This window comes from Corvus cornix, chromosome 14 (assembly GCF_000738735.6).
Source record: "Corvus cornix cornix isolate S_Up_H32 chromosome 14, ASM73873v5, whole genome shotgun sequence".
Lineage (NCBI taxonomy): Eukaryota > Metazoa > Chordata > Aves > Passeriformes > Corvidae > Corvus > Corvus cornix.
The window spans coordinates 4,710,815-4,726,195 of record NC_046344.1 but is presented as its reverse complement, the minus strand read 5'-3'; the positions used below and the strand labels follow the sequence as shown (position 1 = coordinate 4,726,195).

General features: G+C 50.8%; 1 protein-coding gene across 2 annotated transcripts; it reads right to left on the bottom strand.

The window, feature by feature from the left end:
- Positions 1–4,814: 4,814 nt before the first annotated feature.
- On the bottom strand, positions 4,815–15,044 carry CHST12 (carbohydrate sulfotransferase 12). 2 transcript variants are annotated; one of them, XM_039560462.1, is made up of 2 exons: positions 14,957–15,044; positions 4,815–9,541 (listed from the first exon to the last, which is right to left on the bottom strand). In XM_039560462.1, exon 2 carries the CDS (start codon positions 9,444–9,446, stop codon positions 8,196–8,198), a length of 1,251 nt encoding a protein of 416 aa, XP_039416396.1. In that variant the 5' UTR covers positions 9,447–9,541; positions 14,957–15,044; the 3' UTR covers positions 4,815–8,195. The 2 variants fall into 2 exon arrangements, with proteins under 2 accessions (XP_039416396.1, XP_010390698.1); XM_010392396.4 differs by lacking the exon at positions 14,957–15,044 and adding an exon at positions 14,609–14,818.
- Between the last annotated feature and the right edge of the window lie 337 nt (positions 15,045–15,381).

Sequence of the window (15,381 nt, the reverse complement as noted above, 5' to 3'; positions counted from 1 at the left end):
CTTTACTGCCCACCATGGGCTGTACTCTCTCTCTTTTTGCAGCTGGCAGGGCTTTGAGGGAAACCTGATGCTATTTTGAGAATCCAAGAAATCCACGAGGTTCAGACTTGAGGCATCTAAAAGAGTAGAGGGAAACCCCACGCAATCCCAATTCCATGATTTTGGGATTAGCTCCCAGCCCCGCTGACCAGGGGCTGGATCCACGCAGTGGAAACTGGAGGGTGCACGTGCAGCTGTGCCTGGGTTTGTTCTTTGGCTGCTGGGGGCAGCCAGAACAGGAATAAAGCAAGCAGGCTCAGGGATGGACAGCCAGGGACAACCACAGCCACCAGCAGAGCTTGGCTGTCCCACACCCTCAGCGCCCTGGTGGCTGCACAGCACAAGCATTCCTGGGATTTGCTTGGGACAACTAAGGAACACACTGAGTTAATCAGGAGAAACGTCCTAGAAACTACAATCCACTGCAACGTACTAATTGTTACCACAAAAATGAACCTCTGCTGATAGAAAACAGGCGGCCATCACTTGCATGTATTTCACTCCATCAAAAATGTGTGTTTGTTTAAACATTTCAGATGTGTTCAGCTGCTCAGGACTGTGGATTGGTTCTGACGCCTGACTTCACATACACTCAAAATACATAAAATACAAGGGAAGATAATCAAGAAACACAAATCTAGATCATCGTGACCTGAAGCAGGAACCTTTATTCAAAAGACCTGCATGCCCAGACTACAACTGGGTAGCTGTGTCATGCCAAGGTGGGTCTCCCACTGTGCACAACAACACCCAGCACTTGGGAAATGCTTATATACACTCAGTTCACTGATTTACCATTAGCTAAAGGTCACCAAAGGCTTTGTAAAAAGCTTTATCCTCTCAGCATGATCATTCTAGGTGACAAATACTTCTGATTTACCCAGGACAAAAAATATACAGAGTCAGAAATCAATAAAGCACGCAAAGGTTGAGGGAAAGAAAAACTGGAGACAGACAGAAGTGCCCAATAACATGTGAAAGGTCATTGGCACCATCTCTCAGGCACTTTCACCCCCCATGGACATTGCCTGCTTGCAGAGACGGACAGCTGGTAGAGCTGCAACCCTTCCTCCCCCAGCACAGGCAAGCAGAACCTTAGACCACCACTCTTTTTAGTTTGCTCTAAACAACTGTTTGGTCCGAGTCCACAACCCCCACCAGCACTCATGGAGACGCAGGAATTTCAGATATTTGGTCCCCACATCACGTATCAGAACCCGCTGAATTTTGCCTGCTTCACTCCAATAAGCTCTCACCACCTAATTTTTCAATTATTATTTCTTTTCTCCTCTACTTTGGCCCCCGCTCCCCCCTGGAAAAGCAGACAGGGCAGATCTCCATGCTGCAGCAGATGGCACCTGGCTTCTCAGCAGCCCCTCTCACTCAGCATTTACCCACTCCACAGAATCCCCATTTTGTTTAGAGATGCCCTCCACTCCCCCCACCCTTTTTATCCTTCAGAAACACGTCCCCAGCCCTGCTCCACTGCCTGCTGACCACCTTTTTGGCCACCACTGCCTTTTTAACACATCTTCTTGGCTCTTCTCTGTCCCTTGCACTCCTCCCATGTTTTCCACAGAGACCTGTGTAGTGTCCAAACAAAACAAGAGTCAGTCCCAATGGCATTTTGTTCCATCCATTTTGAATTCCTACAATGACAGAGAAATAAATACAGAAACTGCAGCTTCTCTGCCACAAAATGTGGCTTTGCCAAAGCTGCGTGTGATCCATCTGCCTGGGGGATGAAACATGGAATTCGTGAAGGCACTGCCTGGTGGGTCAGGAAAAGTCTCCCTCATTTGTTGAACACATGGTTTGGGCAAGACTGGGAGTATTTTGATACTGGCACAGTCTGAGGATGAGAATCTGAGACAAAATTACAAACCCCCTCATTAGGTGAAAAGTGCCAGCTCCACTAACGGCATCTCAGCTGGCTGAGCACACTCTGCTCGAGAATGCCCAGCATTTCCCAAGATGAAGAAAGACATTTTGTTCAGATTGATGGTACACTCTGTGCCTCCTCTTCCTCTGGAAGCCAGCCAGGGGCAGAGCAGGATGGTGAGCTGGGACCTCTGCATTTCTGCGGCAGAGTTTTGCTCACAGACCTGTATGAGCACTTGAGCTCTCCAAAGCATATGTACTTCTTGAATCAATTCAGTTCTCATGCCAACAGCTTCCAGACCAACCCCATGGTAAAACGTGTCTGGATTGAGGCAGTTTTGCATGGCTTTCATTGCCAGCACTCTATCCCAGCACTCCCACCCAGGTCACTGCTCCTCCTGGAGAGCTACAGACCTCCTGTGGACACAGCTCACACCAGGAGCCCTCCAGAAAACAGGGGTGTACCACTCCCCCTTTATAGAGGACAAACAGGAGGCCGCTTGAGTAACTGACCAAAGGGCTCACAGCTACAGTTAGCATCACTGATAATGCAATACATGCTCCTTGACTCTGTCTCATGGTTTGAGGAGGAAAACATGGTCAATTGCGTGAGTCTCTGGGTGCACATCAACCCTTGCAAGAGAAATTCCTGCTGCCCTGCATCCCACCACAGCCTGCAGGTCATTGTGTATCTCCAAATGCAATGGACCAGGTCCAGACCTCATGGCCCAGATGGCAAGGACACCAATACCTGAAAAGCTAGATATAAAAGGCAATACCCCTAAAGTATAAATTGTGAGAGAAGACTGATGAACAGCCACATTTACTTGCCCGGCTTCCCCTCTGGGGCAGTCTGCTGAAATTACTGCAGCATTCTCCATTAGCACCTCTGGTGTGACTCTTGAGGATGTCCTGGGCAGGGCTAAGAGTTGGACTCGAGGATCCTTGCAGGTCTCTTCCAACTCAGGATTAGCCTATTATGCTATGTATGGTTCTGTATTTTTTTAAAATCACCTCCTTCCATGAGGTTTTCCAGAGCCTTCAGTACTCAGTGGCAGCAACTAATTTCCCAGTCTCAGAGACAGGCTCACCTGCAGCAGAGGCTGCACAAATAAAGCTCCTGCTGAGCGCAGGAACCGCGCTGTGGGTTTGGGTTGTGCTTTGCTCATCGCCTCGCAGGGCATCCGTGATGGCAACTGCTGCTGACAGCGGGCGCAGGAGACGGACTCCTCCTGCCACAGGAGCCAGGCCGGGGGGAGCGGCAGCGGCGTCTGCCAGAGCCCAGGAACACAAAATGGGTTTTTAGAATGGGCCACTGGGGAGATGCTGCGCTCCCCGGCTCCCGCGGAGCCTCGCCCAGACACAGCAGCGAGAAGAGGCTCAGCCAGCCCCGCCGGCTGCCGAGCATCGCTCCCGTCCCGGCACAGGGCTCTCCAGCATCGCTCTCGTCTCGGCAGAGGGCTCTCCAGCATCTCTGCCATCCCAGCACGGGGCTCACCGGCATCCCTTCTGTCCCAGCACCGTGCCCTCCAGCATCCCTGCCATCCCAGCACGGGGCTCACCCGGCATCCCTTCTGTCCAGCACCGTGCCCTCCAGCATCCCTGCCATCCCAGCACGGGGCTCACCGGCATCCCTTCTGTCCCAGCACCGTGCCCTCCAGCATCCCTGCCATCCCAGCACGGGGCTCACCGGCATCCCTTCTGTCCAGCACCGTGCCCTCCAGCATCCCTGCCATCCCAGCACGGGGCTCACCGGCATCCCTTCTGTCCCAGCACCGTGCCCTCCAGCATCCCTGCCATCCCAGCACGGGGCTCTCCCACACTGCTCTCATCCCAGCACAGGGCTCTTCCACACCATTCCCAGCATGGCATGGCACTCTCCCACAGCCCCCAGGGCAAATGCTGCCCAGCTCCTGCAAGGACAGACCTCAGCCTGCACAGTCTGAGCTCGATCCCCCATTTGATTGAATCAAGGATAGAGAAGAGCTGCACCGTGTCAGCTCCAGAGCCAGCACCACCCACCCTCCCCATCTCTTTCCCAAACAGTCAGGTATCAATGGCTTTGTTAAATTCTGCTTTATTTATCCCTCTTCCCCTTGACTAGATTGTTTTTCAGCAACACCAGCGTGGGCAAGCCCTTAAATTCAAGCAACACGACTTTGAGGCACCACACCCCACACCCTCCCTGGCACCGCTGTGCACCACAGCCCTGCAGCACCCTGCCAAGTCACCGGCTTTCCCCCGCGAGCGCTGCGAAGGTCCAGCTTACGTAAGAAGAAACAAACTGGCTTTTCTTCACCACCCTTTCAATGCTGCCATTCATCCCCTGCCCTCCATCCTCCCAGTGCCACCTTGAAGGATGCAAAACACACAGCCAAAACACTTCATCTCACACGTTGTCCCGGGGTGAACGTTGTCCGCAGGTGATGGCTCGATAATTTTGTCCCCCTAAACACAAGTGAATTAAAGGGTTAAGGCAAAAAAATACTGAGATGCAAAGGTACCCATGCGTTAAGGACACCCCTACTCTGGCAAAGTCACGTCACTGCTCAAAAAGCAAGGAGTTCTGAGACCTGGCAGCCCTTTCCTGGAGGACGCAGGGGTTGCAAAGCCAGGTCACATGCATCCCACTCCACCAGAGAATCAGCATCAAACAGCGAGGGACCAAATCTGTTCAATGGTTGTGTAAAGACCTTGGCTCCAATGCTGAGCAAGCACTAAAGCTGGTTTCAGTTCTACCCAGCTGGAAACATCTTGGTCAAACCCCAGGTTATTTTTGCATCTGCACATCAGTTCTGCCTCGTTAGAGACTCCGTGCTGACTTTGGCCAAGTGGTCAACCCCAGGGAAAAGCAAGCCAAGAGGGGAACAGGACACAGCTTTGCAGGCTGAACATGCAATGACAAAGCCAGGTTTATTCACACACAAACAGCCTGCTTCAAAGCATTTTCCACCCCTCATGAAAATGATACTAGCATCATAACCATCTACATTCCACGATTTTTAGCCCTCTTCTGACTTCAGGCCAGCATGGATGCATTCTGCCTGCCATTATTTGTCAAACAGTAAATTCCAACTCCTTCAGGAAACCAGGGGGGACGGAAGCATGGCTGGTTGAACTCTTTGTCCTTCTCCCCCGCACATACACACTTTCACATCATGAGAACAGAGCAAGAAACCCACAAAAAATGCACATTTCCAAAGCCAGAGGCTACATCCCAGTTCTGGCAACTCAGTGGTCTTACCACAAAGCTCAGCATAGTCTGGATCCCCTTTGACTTCTTAACAATACATTCACAGTGGTGGCAGGGTGGGGAAGAAGGGCTTCAAAAGGGAGGAGCAGCAAGGAACAAGTTATTTTGAATCCAGAAGCCAACCACTGCAACATGAACACTCCCCGTCGGAGTTTTACTGCTCCTCCCGGGAAGAGCTTTGAAGCGTGGCAATGGAAAATGAGGAGAGAGCCAAGAGCACCCAGCATGTTGGTTTGGGACAGTTCTGCAAGCACTAAAATGTCTGAGATACCAATAAAGGCTGGACTTGGTGAGGTGAAAGAGAGAAAGTAGAGAAGACAGGGCCCTCGGTGGCCTCATGCCATCAGTACATTCCCCTGACTGCAGCTCCCAGGGAGGCTGATGAAGCCATTGGGATGCAGGCAGCTTGCTCAGACTCACACATGGGGTGTTTTGGACCTCAGTGTGATGCAGGGTGTAGTTAGCACATAAAGCTGGAATTCACTCACTTCATCCAGCTTTGGACGTGGAAAGAGAAATCAGTGTGTTCCAAGTCTCCCCTGTCTAGCCAGTGTCAGCAAGGGAAGGCAGCCTTGGAAAAACCTTTTTCTTCTACGGCTGTTAAACCACAAGGCAGCCACATGGAGAGGATACACTCTCACACCACATGGAGTAGCTGCTGGGTGTGTTTTGCAGCCATTTTTCACCTTTTCTGCCCATTGCACAACCAGGACCTCACTGCCATGGCCATGAATCACAGTACAAGTGTGGCTGGGGAGGCAGCAGCTGGTTTGCAGGGTGGCACTGGGGTACAGCAGCCAAGCACTGCTCAGAGGGGCAGGAAGAGAGAGGATTAGACCAAGAGGTGCAGGGGAAGCAGCTGGGAGAAAGCTTGCACGGCATCTGCACTACGGCCCCAGCCCCCCATGCCTGCACATACTAAACATCAATTACATGGAAATTAAAAGAGGAAAAAATAAACACTTTGAAAAGACAAGAGATGAAAACATCCATGCTGTGTTTTTGAAGAGCGACATGAACCCACCCTGAAGAAATGTAAATGTAGCAGGAATCAAGAGACTCCTGGGATTACTCATTATAGGAGACGAGACTCTACATCTTTCTGTTTTGCAGCAATTAACTGGTAACTGGGGAAAAAATTGAAGAGATCAACACTTTTCTATTATTAGTTTTAAATAATGACTCAGAAACAGGCACTTCCTTTTTCCCCAAGCTATGAGGAGCTAAGCACCAAGACCCTGACAATGGCTTCAGACTCATTTAAACTGCAAATATCTCTGCAGAAATTACAGGAGACTGGTGTGAATACAATGAGAAACAAACTCTTTGTTTTGAGTATAACAACAGCAATTACCTCTCATTTATAGGTTAAAAAGCTTGATACAGCATATTTGTTAGGAAGAGCATGCAGTGCCAAGATGTACTTGTGCAGAAATTGGGGAAGTGAGGAGAGAGAGAGAGGAAAAGTCACGCCTGCTGATGGCCTTGGAGAGAAACTGAGGCCAATATAAAGAACTCTCTCCAAAATACAGAGCTGTTTCCCAAGGCCTGACCCTGGAGCTTAATCACCGATACCATCCACAGTCCAGGGAAATAATTAGGCATTTCAGCTCTGAAAGAGTTGCCTGCCTAATCTGCTCAGCAAACAGTTTTTGCAGAGCAATTCAGAGAGCGAATTAGAAGCAGATTCAGCTGATGAGACACAAAAAGTCTCTAACGGCATTAATTTCCTTTGGGAAGCAGCCCACATGCTCCCAGCACAGTGGGAACCATCACTCCTGCAGCAGGTCCCAGCAAGGCAGATGATCAAATCTGCATCAGCCATTTGGAATAAGCAGAAAGGCAGTGGATGAGGATGTGGTGTCACAAGCAGTAGCTGAAATGCTGAAAACAGAAAAACTTTGAGTTCACCTTGACATCTGCTTATTGCAAGAAATCTTTTGGATCTTCCTCTCCCAGGGATAAGCGTCTGCATCCCTGCCACGTCCCCTCAAACTGTGCACAGAGATGATGAGGACACAGCACAGTTCTCAAGGGACCTGCACTGCATGCGGCAGTGACCAGGACATGGAGCAGCACACCACCAGGGCCTGGCCAGCTTGCCCATCCAGGAGCACACTCTGCCCACCCTGGCTGGCCACAACCCCTGAGAACTGCAGCACCATCCTGGACCGGGACACGTCATGGGAATGCTCCACACTAGCAAGGTATAGGGGGCTGAACCTCAGCTTTGTGGACAGCAGAGTCCCACAGTACTTTGCCAAAAGGTCAGGCGGTGCAGAGGTGCTGTGTTGACCACCTGCATGCCCCAAAACAGCCCACAGGACTTGTTGTCACTTCTCCCAATGCCATTTCCTTCCTGTGACCCTGGTGTCGTGCTCCACCTGCGAGCAGAGTGAGTCACCAGAGTCCTTCCAGGTGCTTTTCTGGGATTGTTTGGCAGAGTCAGGCACTGACCCATCCCACTGCCTCAAGTGCAGCTTGGAGCGACCACCAGCAGACCTGGCACCATCAGCATCCCAGCCCCCAGAGAGATCCAAGTGCTCTGCAAACTTTGGACCTCCAAAACAGGAGCCCTGAGACAACACACAGAGGCGGGTACATAATTTCTTGGGGTTTTCTTTTACTTTTTTTTTTTCATTCCTTCCCTTCCTTTGCCACGACACACGATTTGTTTTAAATATCTTAAATATATTAATTTTTAAAAAGTATTAATAAAAAGCTACTGAAGGACACGATTGGCAGAGTGACCAAGGGCAGCGACCCATTGCAAAGTATGGGGACATTTTAAAAAACAGAAAACAAATGATAACCCAAAAAAATGGCATTTTTTGCATATGCGCAGCTGGCTGGAATACCCTGGACTCTGGCATTATTGCAAAAATGTAAGGGGAAGCAGTAGAAAAAATATATTCCATTGTACCAACCTGCATTGGGAAGGGAGTTAAGAGCAAAAATGAGGAGGCTTTAAACATTTTTGGTATTTCAGATGTTCCCTCCCACACCCACTACCCAATCACTTTCAGTCTTTAAGCAAGTTTTCTGGCTTGGGGTAGCCAAAAAGTACAAAATCTGCTTCATAAAGCTTGTAGAGCTGCTGCCTCCAAGCCAGTGGGATTTTGGCAAACCAGTTATCTTCCCAGCTGCTGGCAGTCCTGTTCCGGTAGCTGGGTGGGAAGCGAAGCAGCCTGTCCACTTTGAGGAGCTGCAATAAATAAGCAGCATCCTCATCCAGCGTCTCCAGCTTTCCGATGAAATCATAGTCTATCTGGCACGGGTGGCACAGACGGTAAACCTGCCTCCAGTGCTCATTGAAGGGGGCCATCTTCTCTGTCCTGGGATCCAGTAAGTACTGGATGAAGTCAGAAAAAGAGACTTTGAGGCCTGCCCCAAAGGCCTCGCTAACGGAGGTGGGGAGGTTGGTGTGGTTGGAGTAGAGCTTTAGCATGGGGATGGCGAAACGCCGGTAGAAGTCCTCATTCTCCAGCTCGAATTTGCTGCGGAAGGCGGAGATGAGGCGGACAAAGGGGTCTCGTACAAAGAGGAACTTGGTGTACTTCTTCAGCTTGATCTTCATCAGGTGCCGGGAGAACTTCCCGTAGCGGCGCCAGAATTTGTTGAATGTCAAGTGGGTGCTGGTGTTGTGGACGTGCTCCCGGGGGATATCCAGAGGGTTCCGGTAGGGGACCCCCTGGTCCAGCAGGCTCTCACTTAGCACAATCATCACACGTTTCCAGTTGGTGCAGGCCACCTTGGGCACGTAGCAGTAGATGACGCCGTGGCGGTCATCCACAATCAGGTGGTTGAGCTCGTAGTTTGGAATGTCATCGAAGGAGCGCTCCTTGGTGGGGAAAGTGAAGCTGGAATTGGCACAAAACTCCCGCAACGTTCTCTGCCTCTCTACCTGCAGCTTCTCTTGGTCCAAGCTGTTCCTGTCCTTGTGTGTAGACCAGTCATAGCCCCGTACGTTCTCCTCCAAGTTGCTTACCACGGGCTTGTTGGAGCCCTGGACGAGGAGCTGCTCTGTCTTTCGGGGGATAGAGCTGTTCTGTTTCAGGCTTGAACTAAGCAGCTTTGCCAAAAATTCATCTACATCTGGCAAGGTTTCCCAGTCTTCACCTGCCGCGATGGCTCCTGGAGAGCGGGGTCTGGAGAAGGATGTGTGCAGGTAGAAGTGTGCCGTTCCCACATTGTCCCAGTACACAATAATCAGGAGGATCATGAAGATGGAGACCAGCACCACAGACAGCCGGAGGAGCCGCGCTTTGGTCATCCTGACACCTACTGTGGTAGCTGGCTTTCACCTGGATTCACCTCCGGCTTGCACAGCGAGGCTTGGGATCCAGCATGGTGCTGCAGAGCAGGAGCCTGGAAAGGTATGAGGAAAGAAAAGTTAGTTGAACCCTTAAGCCTTCTGGTATGAAGGGAACGATCTGTCACAATCAAGACTTGTGGGGCTGACCATCCCCATTTCCACATGGGGAGAGCTGTGAGTGTCTGAGGTATCCATAGAGACTCTGTGGAAAAGAGCTGGCTGGCCAAAAGCAGACATAATGTGTTGCAATTTCATCAGTTTCATAGCAATCATGGCTTTTTATCAACCTCAAGTTTCTGAGTTAGGTGATTTCAAGAGAAGCTCTGTTTAAATTTTAAAAAATTAGTCAAATATAATCATTTCAGGCCTAGAGCTTACAGAGGTAAGTTTGAGAGCATTAAAATATACAACCATACACAGAAAATATGCAGAGACAATTACTTTTCAGACCTCCTTCATTTTTACGCTATCTAACACACAAGAAGAAAGAAGGCTCAATCCATGATTTCGGCTTGTGGTATCACACAGTGGTCTGTCTCATCTCTGCATGAAGGTGCTCTGTGCTGACAACAAATTCCTTATTGGAGTTATGGATACAGGGCCGAAGATGCCGTTGCCTCAGTGGCTAAAGCAAGTTTGTGCTGAGAGAACATCACTGACCTGAACAGACCATCTTATCTACTCTGTGTAACCCAGTAGGTGTTATCTCCATAACCTTTCTTGGTAGCTATTTCATTTTTCCAGCAAGAAAGATTACACAAACAGTTTTCCTACAACCCCCCGCAAAGGGATACAGTCCTGATAAGAGCCATGCATCAAAAAAAATTTAAAGGAGTGATTACTTTTAACTGAATGATTTCAGAGATTAAGGATGCTGTGTCTGTGTTCGTGCCCAGACACCATTGAGTCAGGACCTGTAATTTATATTTCCATCACACTCAACACTAACAACTCTTGATCACCAAAGACAGATGAGAAATCACTGGTAAAGGGGAAGCTCATATCATCTGTTCTGAGGGGTGCAGCAGGTTTGGTTTTTTTGCTTCAACCAGCCCCATCTTTTCACTGCTGTCTGCTTTCTGTGATTCCCAGCCCCTTTCTTCCTGCAAGACCCTCAAGGAAGACCCACCTCCCCACCCTGCTGCATGTTTTCTGGTCCAAAGCTCCATGCAGAGGCAGGCTGGCAAACCAGCCTTGATCTCTCCCCAAGCCAGCAAGGAGCCAGTGCCTAGAGCCAGGGAAGAACAACACAGCAAAGTGAGGAGTTACAAGTAGTTACTCCAATGTCCTCCTCCCCTCGAAGCACAGTCCAGGCTCTGATTATAAACACAGAGCAGGACCTACAGATAAAAACAAGAGCTGCCCTTTCCACAGACATCCCAAATATTTCCAATGACTTCAGAACAAATACTGCAAACACCAGCTCTGAAAACAAAGCCACTTCAGGGCAAGCTGCCCTGAAAAGTTTTTTAAACGAAGGCTGGGTGTCTCTTCTTCTGAAAACACAGAAGTAGCTCTCCAGCCAATTCACACCACCTTTAAACAGCACCAACCCCACCCTGCACAGGGATGAAGAAGAACTCGAGTCCAGATATGCAAAAGTGCTGAGCTCTGTCATTCCCAGGGAAAAGGTGCTCAGCACCTCTGAAGTTCACTGCAGCCTTCCAGTGAATGACTTGGTAAAAAGTCCGCTGCATGGCTGTGCTTGTGTCTCAGGGGTGCCAGGTTTTAACAACTGAAGTCCAGATTTCAAGCATTAGACAAGAATTTAGTAACAAACAGGAACGATACTGGCTACTGTTACATGTCAAAGCGTTAGGTCAGCTTGTCCCAAGACACAGAACACATATCTGAATGCTTATGGTTTCTCCACCCTGTTATATTTATTTACAATTTGGAATTAGGGAGAGCCAGAAATTCAGCAGAGCTGTAGCCTAACACAAGGCTCTGCACTGCAACACCAAAAAGCGCCTTTCCTGAAGCCAGGTTCTTATTCCGCCTGTGAAGAAGAGCTGGAGGAACTGCAGACATAATGTTTTACACTCTGCAGAGCAAGAAGCAGGTATTACTCAGCAGTAATTCTCTGTGTTTAGCTAGTCAAGACTGAGGATGGAGCAGATCTGAGAAGAAACACCCAGAGAAATCAGCACAGAGCTAAAGAAGGGGCAAATTACATATGTGCGTCAGCACTTCAGACCAAGCATCTGAGTCCAGCAGCAGAAGATAATGGAGGGACACTGCCAAGCTTCCTGCTTGGCACACTCCCGGGTTTGAGTTTTGCCCAAATCTGTTCTTGCTTTTGATCTCGTTTAGCTGCTCAGGGCAGGGACTGCTTCCTATTCTGGATGAATAGGGTGCCCACTGCGCACAGAATCTCACCACGCTGTGCTTCCAGCGCTGCTTGAGACCTCTAGGCTGGCTGGAATGCAGCAAGCCTGGAAAGCTGCATGGAGCATCCTTTTCTGCTATCCCCATATCCAGCAGCTTCCACAGCCCTGGGCAGCACAGCAGCCTTCCAGCATTCCTGCAAAGCTGTCCCAGGCAGGCATGGACAGATCACCCTCCTGGCAGCAGCAACAGGGGCAGACTGGACACTGTGTGTGGCATTCACATTCCTGGGGCAAATGGAAAGAGGGATCTTCGTCAAAGCCACCCCATAGTGCAGCTTTACCCAGTGCACCCCAAGGGCTCCAGCCTGCTTTCCAGGACACGGCACGCAGGCCTGCCAGAGAGTTTGGTTTTTCCAAGACACACACACAGCAGCGAGCAGCACAGAATCAGAAAGACTCCACTTCTATTAACTCTACCAGCGCCAGAGAGGAACCCTGGAAAAGAGCAGTAAGACAGCTGAATTCCCCCTCAGGAGGAAAACGCTGCAGAAAACAGGAGTTGCTAGTTGCTCTATTGATTATGACCCATCGCCTTCCTGAGCACTTCATAAAGGATGCCAGAGTGAAAGCACAAATTAGAGGTCTCTGTGCACATTAGAGGGAACGTGACTCTGTCCTCCCCTTGCCAGAATCAAAAGGAAAAGCTTCCAGAAAGAGCCAAGAATTTACATTCAAGTTCAACCCAAAGTCACCAGCCAACAGGAACGTGCACCAGGATCCACACAAAGCTGCCTCTGTGACATGGTGCTGGCAAACCGGGAAGTGGACCAAGTGCTATAATCATCCCACAGAGTTCCCTGAGCAGCCATCCTGTGACCATCTCCAACCTGAACCTGGCCTGGGTGTGAACCAAGGACTTTTCTCCCCATCCCAGGCCCAAGAAAGGCATTGAGGTCTGAGGTCACTGGTCCCATGACATATCAAACTCCCTGCTGTGTCAAACAACCACCTCTCAAACTCTCATTCAACACCAGAAAGGGGGGATGTGTCCCTAACACTCTTATTGCAAAAGCCATTGCAGATGCAACTCCTCGGGGGTTTGGAAACTTTATTTCTACTTCACAGCCCAATTGTAACTGTTTATTCTCAGGACAGATAAGAGCTTAAGTAAATTGTGTCTCTTTTTTCCTCTCCTCTTGGCTTTATGCAACAATTACAATCTCTTCCAGCCTGTCTTTGCAAAAGAAAGTAACTCCAGCTTACTTACAGGAGCAGTAAGCCCTAGAGAAAATAAGGCTGCTTACAGAAAGGCATGTGCCAGACACAGGGGACAATAAGCCCTCTCTATGAACAGCAAAGGTTTTGAAAGAAACGTGCCTCCAAAGTCTTGGGTGCAGATCCCATCTCTTCTTGCTTTGTGTTTTCCCCTGCCCTAAGCACCAACTCAACTCCTCCAGTGCCCACTTGTTCTAACATGAGAAGATACAGGATTTTAGGCAGCTTACTTGGATTTTGCCTGCTTAGGAAGATGGAAAAAAGTGGAATAAGAACTTTTAAAAACATGTAAAACCCCCACCAAATTCAAAGGGATACTTTTCCTTGGGGCACTTCTTCAGGAATCACTGGACCCATGCAACCTTCCATATTCACATATCACACACCAGCTATGCTTAGGGAATCAGTAACCTCTAGAAAAGTGGAACCAATTTAATCTCCTAAAGGTGCAGGAGAATGGACACCCACCAGTCAAAGCAGACTGTACCAAGAAACAAATTCCATGCACTTGGCCATCACTCAACACATTGTTTCTGCCCAGCCTCCCAAAAGTCTAGCATCCGTTGCAGAGCAAGGAAATTTCAACCCATCTAATGACATCAATACTTATATTAGTATAAATGCACACCATAATTAAAAAACATGCATTGCATGTTGCACCCCAACTTAGCACATACATGTTAGACACCAGCAAAAGAACATTCTAATCTACAGTTTGCCAGCATCTTGTCTCCCATCGCTGCCACAAAGCCTGGCTTGTACAGGCTTGGCAGCACTGGCTGCCTCTTTTTTAATATCCATACTTGGAAGTTGTCACAATTTCTGAAATTTCAGGAGGAAACTCCCAAAACACAGCACATCCTGTTCATCCATTACTTTTGTCACAAACTTCCAGCACACGCACCATCCCTGGCTTCACAATCACAGGAAGCACCTCAGGCAGCCCCGGTGCTGCAGCCTGGGCCAACAGCACCCGGGGACATTTGTTGTGTGCCAACCCTGACACCCGCACTGGTTGTAGTTACCATACAAACACCTGGTTCCGGTACAGTTTTCAGCCTGAGCTCTGCAGTGAAGTTTTGCAGGTGAAGTTCAGGCTGGAATAACAGCGGTTTTGGCCGGATCCCTGCGGAGCAGCGCTGGAAGCCGGGCTGTGCCGTCGGGCGGCGGCTGCATCCCGGGATCGCTCTCGCAGCCGCTCATCCCTCGGTCCCTGCCAAGCCCGGCAGCGGCTGCAGAGCACCCGGCAGGGCTGCACCAGCCTCAGGCCCACCACCGGGGCTGGAGGGAGGCACAGAACCATTAAGGTTGGAAAAGACCTCTAGGATCGAGTCCCGCGATCAGCCTAACGCTGTCGGGTCCACCATCAAACCGTGACCCCAAGTGCCACATCTACATCTGCCTCCAAGGACGGTGACACCACCACCTCTCTGGACAGCTCGTTCCCTGGCTCAGCTTGAGGCCGTTTCCTCTTCTTCTAGCTCTTGCTACCTGGAAGAAAAGACCGACACCCACCTGCCTACAACCTCCTTCCAGGTGACTGTAGAGAGCGATGAGGTCGCCCCGGTCCTCCTTTAATCCAGGCTAAACCCCCCAGCTCCCTGGGGAGCATCGAGCCTGGCAGCAGCGCGGAAAGGTGCCGCGTGTGTGGAGAAGGGGAGCTGTCCCGCAGAGCCCCCCGCAGCCCCAGCCCCGCGTCCCGCCGGAGCCGAGCCCAACCTGGCACCGGGGAGAGCGGAGGGACAGGCGGGGCCACGGCGTGCTCATAAACCGGGAGCTGGCCCAGCCCCGGGGCGGCACCGCCTCAGCGAGCCCCGCCCGGCCCCTCGGGCACCCCCGAGCCCTGCCCGGCCCCGCGCTCACCTCCCGCCCGGGCAGCGCAGCCTTCGCCTTCTTCTCCTTCTCTTGTTCTCCTTCTCCTCCTCCTCCTCCTCCTCCTCCTCCTCCCGCCGCGGCCCCGGCGCCGCCTCTCGCGAGACGCCGCGCGCGGGGGTCCCCGCGGGGCCGCGCAGGCGCCGCTCCTCCCGCCAGGGCGGCCCCGGCCCCGCTCCCGCCCTCGCCTGAGGGAGCCCGGGGGGGCGGGGCCGGGGCGTCGCCGCACGGCGCTCCGGAGTGCTGGCGCTCTCGCAGCATAAGGGGAAATGACCGTGAACTAAAACACCAGATTCACCTCAACATGTGGAAGAACTGCGTCCATGGAGCACTGGAACAGGGTGGCCAGGGAGGGTGTGGAGTTATCCTCGCTGCAGACATCCCAAAACCACCTGGACGCGTTCCTGTGTCACCTG

Bases quoted from the DNA above. Each gene is read 5' to 3' on its own strand.
- CHST12 (XM_039560462.1), bottom strand. From the start codon at position 9,446: ATGACCAAAGCGCGGCTCCTCCGGCTGTCTGTGGTGCTGGTCTCCATC.